This window comes from Mesoplodon mirus (genome assembly GCF_964341445.2).
Source record: "Mesoplodon mirus genome assembly, chromosome: 3".
Lineage (NCBI taxonomy): Eukaryota > Metazoa > Chordata > Mammalia > Artiodactyla > Ziphiidae > Mesoplodon > Mesoplodon mirus.
Window position 1 is genome coordinate 89,764,773 of NC_138978.1, and position 11,269 is coordinate 89,776,041.

At 41.2% G+C, this 11,269-nt stretch overlaps 1 protein-coding gene across 1 annotated transcript; it reads right to left on the reverse strand.

Moving 5' to 3' along the window:
* Positions 1-1,141: 1,141 nt before the first annotated feature.
* LOC309799617 (elongin-B-like) lies at positions 1,142-1,510 on the reverse strand. The gene has a single exon (XM_082612963.1). It carries the CDS (start codon positions 1,502-1,504, stop codon positions 1,172-1,174), a length of 333 nt encoding a protein of 110 aa, XP_082469089.1. The 5' UTR covers positions 1,505-1,510; the 3' UTR covers positions 1,142-1,171.
* Between the last annotated feature and the right edge of the window lie 9,759 nt (positions 1,511-11,269).

Here is an 11,269-nt window from a genome sequence, read left to right on the forward strand (position 1 = left end):
TCAGAGCAGCCACAGCTGCATTTCCTTGCCTCTGCAAGGTACTTGAGCAAAGAGTGGCTAGTCATCACATGGAAACGTCGGCAAAGGGAGTCACGCATCCATGGATCATTTACTAGGAGTCTATATGTTCCTTCAGTGCATAGGGTCTCAGATTCTAAACTTTCATGATTCTCTGAGTTAAAAAGAAAAAAGTCAGACATTTGACCCTAAGGAACAATTTGGAATTAGAACCATTGGAAGGTCACTTGCATATGGCTGCTGCCAAGAAGAAAATCAAACGTTGAGATGAGAAGCAATAGAGTTTAAATCTAGGTTGGGAGGGAGGAACCATATCCTCAGAAGGGACCTGGTAAACTGTGTTTTTCTGTGCCAAATGAAGCAGCTTAGACCTAAAGACTGTCAGCAATTTTCACCTTCCCACACTGCTACTCCATAATAATTAGTTTTACTACTTTTTTCACAAGCTATTACTTTAATTATTTTAATTAGATTGTTCATGCACTCAAGTTGTTTACAAGCACTTTTCTTTTTATAGCATACTGATAAACAGTAGAGGGAAACTACCATCTTGGAGAAAGCCGGGAAGTTTTTACTAGGTAGGCCATGGCCCATTGAGGTGGCTCATTCTACTCTGAACCGGAGACCACCCAGCATCCTGGGACCTCCTTAGAGAGGACTGAATCCCTTCCCCTGGGCAGTGCCTAAGTCACAACCATATCTGCTGTGGTCATTGCTCCTTCAGTCAAAGAAAGAGAGCAAAGAACCTACTTTCCATATGCCCCTCTGAGAACAACCACCACAGAGTAAATACTAAAGGTTATGGAGAGTTAGTTGTCCACCTCTACTAAAATTTCACATACTTGGAGCTTCCCTGGTGGCGCAGTGGTTGGGAGTCCGCCTGCTGATGCAGGGGACACAGGTTCGTGCCCCGGTCCGGGAGGATCCCACGTGCTGCGGAGCAACTGGGCCCGTGAGCCATGCCTGCTGAGCCTGCACGTCCGGAGCCTGTGCCCCGCAGCGGGAGAGGCCACAACAGTGAGAGGTCCACGTACCGCAAAAACAAAACAAAACAAAAAAAACCTTTCACATACTTGGCATTTCTTCTTTTTTTTTTGACACCCAAATCTCTTTTATTGGGGGGGTAGGGCAGTTGGGGGGCCTCTCACTGTTCTCATTGTTCATTGGCGCTGCTTCCTGAGTCCTGTGGCTTCATCACATCCGGCAGCTCGGGTGGGCTGGAGAAGGGCTCGATGCGCAGGGCCTCAAAGGCCTCATCTGCCCTGAAGGCTAGCCCCACAGTGGCTGGGGCCTGAGGCCGTGCTGTCTGGCTGGTGAAGCCACACTCGCCCAATGTCTTTCCGTCGTCCAGAAGCTGGTTGTCCTTGTACAGCCGCTGCGCGTCCGGCGGCCGCTTGAGGATGCCCTCGACGATGCACTTTAGCTCGAACACATTGCTCGACTCCTTGGAGTCTGTGAGGATGGTGGTCTTGTGACGCCGGATCATGAGGAACACGTCCTGGGGGCGGCGGGCCAGCGTGAGCTTGGAGCCCGGGCCCCCCCGCATGGCCCACCGCCCTCGCCACCCCCGACCCCGGCCTACTTGGCATTTCTTAACTTTCTGGTTTGTTTCCTGGTTCCATCTCTTACCAGTTGTGTGGCCTTGAAAGAGTAACTTCTCAAATTCTCAGTTTGCCTATCTGTCAAATGAAGGTAAAGGCACCAAACAGGTAGAGTTCTTTTGAGGATTCAGTGAGTCAGCCTTGGGTGGGCGCTAAGCCTGCGCCAGCAGAGAGTGGCCATCAGTCATTAGCTGCTTCTCCTCCCTCTTCTACTCTACCCTCTCAGCCTTTTTTTTTTTTTTTTTTTTTTTTTTTTTTTTTGGTGGTACGCGGGCTTCTCACTGTTGTGGCCTCTCCCGTTGCGGAACACAGGCTCTGGACGCGCAGGCTCAGCGGCCATGGCTTATGGGCCCAGCCGCTCGGCGGCACGTGGGATCTTCCCAGACCGGGGCACGAAGCCGCGTCCCCTGCATCGGCAGGCGGACTCTCAACCACTGCGCCACCAGGGAAGCCCAACACACGTGCTATTTTGAATGTGTCCCTCTTCCCCACTTCCTGGGGCCCAACCAGCCTGTGGGACTCCCTCAGACCCTGCCCAGGCTCAGAGGATTGGCCCCAGGGCAGGAGACAGGGACAGGGCTGTGAGGTTTTGTTAGCCCAAGGCCCTGCGTGTCTGTCTAAAACCATATTTTGAGGTTTACTTTGAATAGTGCCCAGGACTCCAAAAAGCCCTGCTACTGTGCTCCTAGAGTGCTTCTTTGCTCAGGTATAAACTTGCAATGGAAAAGAAACCGGAGTCACCAACGCAGATCTTTCTTCACAGTAATCCAGCAAAGCTGGGAAATGGGGCTTCGTATAGCAGATCCTAAGGACCCCATCCTTTCTAGGTGATGGGGCTGCTAAATCACCACCAGTGGAGTGTGATTTTTACATTTTTTTTCACTAAAACTTTAATAAATAAAGAAAATTTTTCTCCAGGACTTTTCCTATGACCAGGATCTAGAACAGAGAAAATAGATTTGGTCTATGTTGAATTGAGATGTTTGCCCTTGAACTCATGTATTGTATTGGTCCAATTAAATATGATAACCATATATTATTTTTACCATGATTTAAACACCAAACGAATAACTGGCTATGTAGGTTTTCAAAAGAAGTCTTTGGGCACCATCCAGTGACTATTTTGGCTACAATATAAACAAAACCCAAACGGCCCGCTTAAGTTTTCAAAAGAAGTCTCTGGTACCCTCTTGTGGCGCATCACACAACTGGGAAAACAACAGCTTTGGGATAATGCCTCTTGTCTCAGGAATTGTGCAGATATTTGCTCTCCTGTCATAACTGTTAGTGATTCCCTGAAGAAACACAGTGTAGCCACACTTTTTAATTTGTGTCAATTTGAACTGCAAGACAAGATATACCAACAATGTCCTGCTTTAACTTCAAAAATGGAAATAATGAGAATCACGCCAACATTTTGACATTTGTTAAGAAGCACAAAATTTTAAAGCTGGCCTGCCAAAGAAAATGTAAACTATCTTCATGCCGTTGTCATGCGCTGGCATCACTCTGACCAGTAAATAGAAGTGCCCACCGTTCTGGTAACCTTATTAAGTGATTTCTAATCGTTTTTTATGTGTTAATAGTTAGTTTTCACTAAGAGGTAAGTCTCCCCTATAATCCTCATCTCCAAAGAGAAAACTGAAGCACAGAGAGGCAACTGCCAAAGGCCAATGACTGGTAAGTGCCAGGCCTGGGACGTGAGACACAGGCATGTGCCGGCCCCCACTCACTCCTACTTCCCACTACCCGTAACTCTACTAAGACTCTGGGCATGATTTCAGTGACTACTGTCATCCTGTTTTGATTGTCACTGTTTTTATAGCCCTTTAGCAATGTCACCTAAGTACTTGTTAAACTAAACACCTCTTAGTGTTAGCCCAAAAAGTACCTGAGGAATTCCCCTTTTGAAATGGACTTTAGATTGATAAAATTTGAAGTGCTGTGTAAGCTATATTGATAAAGTGTCGTTTTAACCTCAGAAATGGAAATAAAGGAACTTGCTCCACATTTTCTGCATTTGTTAAGAACCACAAAATTTTAAAGCTGGCCAGCCAAGGAACTGGCATAATATCTGTGCTGTTAATATAGGACAGACCCTACAGGACTTCCCAACTTCAGCACTATTGACATTTGGGGCCTGATCATTCTTTGTGGTTGAGGGCTTTCCTGTGCATTAAGATATTTAGCAGCATCCCTGGTCTCTACCCAATAGATGCCAGTTATAAAAATGTCTCCATTTTGGGAGGAGGGCAGCGGAAAGGCTCAAATCTTCCTGAGTTGAGAGCCACTGAGACAGAGTACACTCTGAAAATGTAGATACGAAATGGAGAAAATAAAAGCATCATTAGAGCTGGTATAACTTTAATTTTCCCAAATGGTCCTGAGGCAGAGGAAGAAGAATGAAAACAATGAAACAAATGCCACTGGCCCAGCTGCAAGATCGGCCCCCAGAAAAATGCCACAAATCTATCATGTTTCTACCATCTGCAGACTGAGAATGCACCAACCCCCTTACATTGCATGTTGTGGAAATATCAATCTTGAGTATGTAAGACTTTCATGATTGCATTGTGTGACTGAGTCATAAAATGTCACTGTTATGTTTCCAGAAATTCTGAAGAAGACACTCTCATGATTTCCTGACCTTCAGGTTCTCTTTGGGCTCTACCTTTCAACTTAATCTAATATGTCATCTGTTTTTTTCTGCCTATTTCTTCTTGAGCTATTCTCAGGTAATGATCGTAATTCTTCTCCATTTTGGTATTAGCTCAAAGATTTAGATCTCCTCCTTCCACATATAGAGTCTTCTAAGAGCTTCCAAGTATAACTTCATCTGTTCCACCATTCTCTATGAATGTCTCAATATCCTAACTTTAATATTTCAACATTTCACCCCCCTTCTGCTACCACTTTTTTTTTTTTTTTGCTTTATAACAAATTTAATCAGTTATACATATACATATGTTTCCGTATCCCCTCCCTTTTGCGTCTCCCTCCCACCCTCCCTATCCCACCCCTCCAGGTGGTCACAAAGCACCGAGCTGATCTCCCTGTGCTATGCGGCTGCTTCCCACTAGCTATCTACCTTACGTTTGGTAGTGTATATATGTCCATGCTGCTCTTTCACTTTGTCACAGCTTACCCTTCCCCCTCCCCATATCCTCAAGTCCATTCTCTAGTAGGTCTGTGTCTTTATTCCTGTCTTACCCCTATGTTCTTCATGACATTTTTTTTTCTTAAATTCCATATATATGTGTTAGCATACAGTATTTGTCTTTCTCTTTCTGACTTACTTCACTCTGTATGACAGACTCTAGGTCTATCCACCTCATTACAAATAGCTCAATTTCATTTCTTTTTATGGCTGAGTAATATTCCATTGTATATATGTGCCACATCTTCTTTATCCATTCATCCGATGATGGACACTTAGGTTGTTTCCATCTCCGGGCTATTGTAAATAGGGCTGCTATGAACATTTTGGTACATGTCTCTTTTTGAATTATGGTTTTTTCAGGGTATATGCCCAGTAGTGGGATTGCTGGGTCATATGGTAGTTCTATTTGTAGTTTTTTAAGGAACCTCCATACCGATCTCAATAGCGGCTGTACCAATTCACATTCCCATCAGCAGTGCAAGAGTGTTCCCTTTTTTCCACACCCTCTCCAGCATTTATTGTTTCTAGATTTTTTGATGATGGCCATTCTGACTGGTGTGAGATGATATCTCATTGTAGTTTTGATTTGCATTTCTCTAATGAGTAAACATGTTGAGCATCCTTTCGTGTGTTTGTTGGCAGTCTGTAAATCTTCTGTGGAGAAATGTCTATTTAGGTCTTCTGCCCATTTTTGGATTGGGTTGTTTGTTTTTTTGTTATTGAGCTGCATGAGCTGCTTATAAATTTTGGAGATTAATCCTTTGTCAGTTGCTTCATTTGCAAATATTTTCTCCCATTCTGAGGGTTGTCTTTTGGTCTTGTTTATGGTTTCCTTTGCTGTGCAAAAGCTTTTAAGTTTCATTAGGTCCCATGTGTTTATTTTTGTCTTTATTTCCATTTCTCTAGGAGGTGGGTCAAAAAGGATCTTGCTGTGATTTATGTCATAGAGTGTTCTGCCTATGTTTTCCTCTAAGAGTTTGATAGTGTCTGGCCTTACATTTAGGTCTTTAATCCATTTGGAGCTTATTTTTGTGTATGGTGTTAGGGAGTGATCTAATCTCATACTTTTACATGTCCCTATCCAGTTTTCCCAGCACCACTTATTGAAGAGACTGTCCTTTCTCCACTGTACATTCCTGCCTCCTTTATCAAAGATAAGTTGACCATATGTGCGTGGGTTTATCTCTGGGCGTTCTATCCTGTTCCATTGATCTATCTTTCTGTTTTTGTGCCAGTACCATACTGTCTTCATTACTGTAGCTTTGTAGTATAGTCTGAAGTCAGGGAGCCTGATTCCTCCAGCTCCATTTTTCGTTCTCAAGATTGCTTTGGCTATTCGGGGTCTTTTGTGTTTCCATACAAATTGTGAAATTTTTTGCTCTAGTTCTGTGAAAAATGCCAGTGGTAGTTTGATAGGGATTGCATTGAATCTGTAGATTGCTTTGGGTAGTAGAGTCATTTTCACAATGTTGATTCTTCCAATCCAAGAACATGGTACATCTCTCCATCTATTTGTATCATCTTTAATTTCTTTCATCAGTGTCTTATAATTTTCTGCAAACAGGTCTTTTGTCTCCTTAGGTAGGTTTATTCCTAGATATTTTATTCTTTTTGTGGCAATGGTAAATGGGAGTGTTTTCTTGATTTCACTTTCAGATTTTTCATCATTAGTATATAGGAATGCCAGAGATTTCTGTGCATTAATTTTGTATCCTGCAACTTTACCAAATTCATTGATTAGCTCTATTAGTTTTCTGGTAGCATCTTTAGGATTCTCTATGTATAGTATCATGTCATCTGCAAACAGTGACAGCTTTACTTCTTCTTTTCCGATTTGGATACCTTTTATTTCCTTTTCTTCTCTGATTGCTGTGGCTAAAACTTCCAAAACTATGTTGAATAAGAGTGGTGAGAGTGGGCAACCTTGTCTTGTTCCTGATCTTAGTGGAAATGGTTTCAGTTTTTCACCATTGAGGACGATGCTGGCTGTGGGTTTGTCATATATGGCCTTTATTATGTTGAGGAAAGTTCCCTCTATGCCTACTTTCTGCAGGGTTTTTATCATAAATGGGTGTTGAATTTTGTCGAAAGCTTTCTCTGCATCTATTGAGATGATCATATGGTTTTTCTCCTTCAATTTGTTAATATGGTGTATCACGTTGATTGATTTGCGTATATTGAAGAATCCTTGCATTCCTGGAATAAACCCCACTTGATCATGGTGTATGATCCTTTTAATGTGCTGTTGGATTCTGTTTGCTAGTATTTTGTTGAGGATTTTTGCATCTATGTTCATCAGTGATATTGGCCTGTAGTTTTCTTTCTTTGTGACATCCTTGTCCGGTTTTGGTATCAAGGTGATGGTGGCCTCGTAGAATGAGTTTGGGAGTGTTCCTCCCTCTGCTATATTTTGGAAGAGTTTGAGAAGGATAGGTGTTAGCTCTTCTCTAAATGCTTGATAGAATTCATCTGTGAATCCATCTGGTCCTGGGCTTTTGTTTGTTGGAAGATTTTTTTTTTTTTTTTTTTTTTTTTTTTTTTTGCTGTACGCGGGCCTCTCACTGTTGTGGCCTCTCCCACTGCGGAGCACAGGCTCCGAACGCGCAGGCTCAGCGGCCATGGCTCACGGGCCCAGCCGCTCCGCGGCATATGGGATCCTCCCAGACCGGGGCACGAACCCGTATCCCCTGCATCGGCAGGCGGACTCTCAACCACTGCGCCACCAGGGAGGCCCTGTTGGAAGATTTTTTATCACAGTTTCAATTTCAGTGCTTGTGATTGGTCTGTTCATATTTTCTATTTCTTCCTGATTCAGTTTTGGCAGGTTGTGCATTTCTAAGAATTTGTCCATTTCTTCCAGGTTGTCCATTTTATTGGCATAGAGTTGCTTATAGTAATCTCTCATGATCTTTTGTATTTCTGCAGTGACAGTTGTTACTTCTCCTTTTTCATTTCTAATTCTATGGATTTGAGTCTTCTCCCTTTTTTTCTTGATGAGTCTGGCTAATGGTTTATCAATTTTGTTTATCTTCTCAAAGAACCAGCTTTTAGTTTTATTGATCTTTGCTATCGTTTCCTTCATTTCTTTTTCATTTATTTCTGATCTGATTTTTATGATTTCTTTCCTTCTGCTAACTTTGGGATGTTTTTGTTCTTCTTTCTCTAATTGCTTTAGGTGCAAGGTTAGGTTGTTTATTCGAGATGCTTCCTGTTTCTTAAGGTGGGATTGTATTGCTATAAACTTCCCTCTTAGAACTGCTTTTGCTGCATCCCATAGGTTTTGGGTCGTCGTGTCTCCATTGTCATTTGTTTCTAGGTATTTTTTAATATCCTTTTTGATTTCTTCAGTGATCACTTCGTTATTAAGTAGTGTATTGTTTAGCCTCCATGTGTTTGTATTTTTTACAGCTCTTTTCCTGTAATTGATATCTAGTCTCATAGCATTGTGGTTGGAAAAGATACTTGATACAATTTCAATTTTCTTAAATTTACCAAGGCTTGATTTGTGACCCAATATATGATCTATCCTGGAGAATGTTCCATGAGCACTTGAGAAAAATGTGTATTCTGTTGTTTTTGGATGGAATGTCCTATAAATATCAATTAAGTCCATCTTGTTTAATGTATCATTTAAAGCTTGTGTTTCCTTATTTATTTTCATTTTGGATGATCTGTCCATTGGTGAAAGTGGGGTGTTAAAGTTCCCTACTATGAGTGTGTTACTGTCGATTTCTCCTTTTTTTTTTTTTTTGTTTTTTTTTTTGTTTGTTTGTTTTTTTTGTTTTTTTTTTTTTAATTTTTTATTAGTTTCTGCTTTATAACAAAGTGAATCAGTCATACACATACATCTGTTCCCACATCCCTTCCCTCATGCATCTCCCTCCCTCCCACCCTCCCCATCCCACCCCTCCAGGCGGTCACAAAGCACCGAGCTGATCTCCCTGTGCCATGCGGCCGCTTCCCACCATCTATCTACCCCACGTTTGGTAGTGTATATATGTCCATGCCTCTCTTTCGCTTTGTCACAGCTTACCCTTCCCCCTCCCCATATCCTCAAGTCCATTCTCTAGTAGGTCTGTGTCTTTATTCCCGTTTTACCCCTAGGTTCTTCATGCCATTTTTTTTTTTTTAAATTCCGTATATGTGTGTTAGCATACGGTATTTGTCTTTCTCTTTCTGACTTACTTCACTCTGTATGACAGACTCTAGGTCTAGCCACCTCATTACAAATAGCTCAGTTTCGTTTCTTTTTATGGCTGAGTAATATTCCATTGTATATATGTGCCACATCTTCTTTATCCATTCATCCGATGATGGACACTTAGGTTGTTTCCAGCTCCGGGCTATTGTGAATAGAGCTGCAATGAACATTTTGGTACATGTCTCTTTTTGAATTATGGTTTTCTCAGGGTATATGCCTAGTAGTGGGATTGCTGGGTCATATGGTAGTTCTATTTTTAGTTTTTTAAGGAACCTCCATACTGTTCTCCATAGTGGCTGTACCAATTCACATTCCCACCAGCAGTGCAAGAGTGTTCCCTTTTCTCCACACCCTCTCCAGCATTTATTGTTTCTAGATTTCTTGATGATGGCCATTCTGACTGGTGTGAGATGATATCTCATTGTAGTTTTGATTTGCATTTCTCTGATGATTAATGATGTTGAGCATTCTTTCATGTGTTTGTTGGCAGTCTGTATATCTTCTTTGGAGAAATGCCTATTTAAGTCTTCTGCCCATTTTTGGATTGGGTTGTTTGTTTTTTTGCTATTGAGCTGCATGAGCTGTTTATAAATTTTGGAGATTAATCCTTTGTCAGTTGCTTCATTTGCAAATATTTTCTCCCATTCTGAGGGTTGTCTTTTGGTCTTGTTTATGGTTTCCTTTGCTGTGCAAAAGCTTTGAAGTTTCATTAGATCCCATTTGTTTATCTTTGTTTTTATTGCCATTTCTCTAGGAGGTGGGTCCAAAAGGATCTTGCTGTGATTTATGTCATAGAGTGTTCTACCTATGTTTTCCTCTAAGAGTTTGATAGTTTCTGGCCTTACATTTAAGTCTTTAATCCATTTTGAGCTTATTTTTGTGTATGGTGTTAGGGAATGATCTAATCTCAGACTTTTACATGTCCTTGTCCAGTTTTCCCAGCACCACTTATTGAAGAGGCTGTCCTTTCTCCACTGTACATTCCTGCCTCCTTTATCAAAGATAAGTTGGCCATATGTGCATGGGTTTATCTCTGGGCTTTCTATCCTGATCCACTGATCTATCTTTCTGTTTTTATGCCAGTACCACACTGTCTTAATTACTGTAGCTTTGTAGTATAGTCTGAAGTCAGGGAGCCTGATTCCTCCAGCTCCGTTTTTCGTTCTCAAGATTGCTTTGGCTATTCGGGGTCTTTTGTTTTTCCAAACAAATTTTGAAATTTTTTGTTCTAGTTCTGTGAAAAATGCCAGTGGTAGTTTGATAGGGATTGCATTGAATCTGTAGATTGCTTTGGGTAGTACAGTCATTTTCACAATATTGATTCTTCCAATCCAGGAGCATGGTATATCTCTCCATCTATTTGTATCTTCTTTAATTTCTTTCATCAGTGTCTTATAATTTTCTGCATACAGGTCTTTTGTCTCCTTAGGTAGGTTTATTCCTAGATATTTTATTCTTTTTGTTGCAATGGTAAATGGGAGTGTTTTCTTGATTTCATTTTCAGATTTTTCATCATTAGTGTACAGGAATGCCAGAGATTTCTGTACATTAATTTTCTATCCTGCTACTTTACCAAATTCATTGATTAGCTCTAGTAGTTTTTCGGTAGCATCTTTAGGATTCTCTATGTACAGTATCATGTCATCTGCAAACAGTGACAGCTTTACTTCTTCTTTTCCGATTTGGATTCCTTTTATTTCCTTTTCTTCTCTGATTGCTGTGGCTAAAACTTCCAAAACTATGTTGAATAAGAGTGGTGAGAGTGGGCAACCTTGTCTTGTTCCTGATCTTAGTGGAAATGGTTTCAGTTTTTCACCATTGAGGACAATGTTGGCTGTGGGTTTGTCATATATGGCCTTTATTATGTTGAGGAAAGATCCCTCTATGCCTACTTTCTGCAGGGTTTTTATCATAAATGGGTGTTGAATTTTGTCGAAAGCTTTCTCTGCATCTATTGAGATGATCATATGGTTTTTCTCCTTCAACTTGTTAATATGGTGTATCACATTGATTGATTTGCGTATATTGAAGAATCCTTGCATTCCTGGAATAAACCCCACTTGATCATGGTGTATGATCCTTTTAATATGCTGTTGGATTCTGTTTGCTAGTATTTTACTGAGGATTTTTGCATCTATGTTCATCAGTGATATTGGCCTGTAGTTTTCTTTCTTTGTGACATCCTTGCCTGGTTTTGGTATCAAGGTGATGGTGGCCTCGTAGAATGAGTTTGGGAGTGTTCCTTCCTCTGATATTGTTTGGAAGAGTTTGAGAAGGATAGGTGTTAGC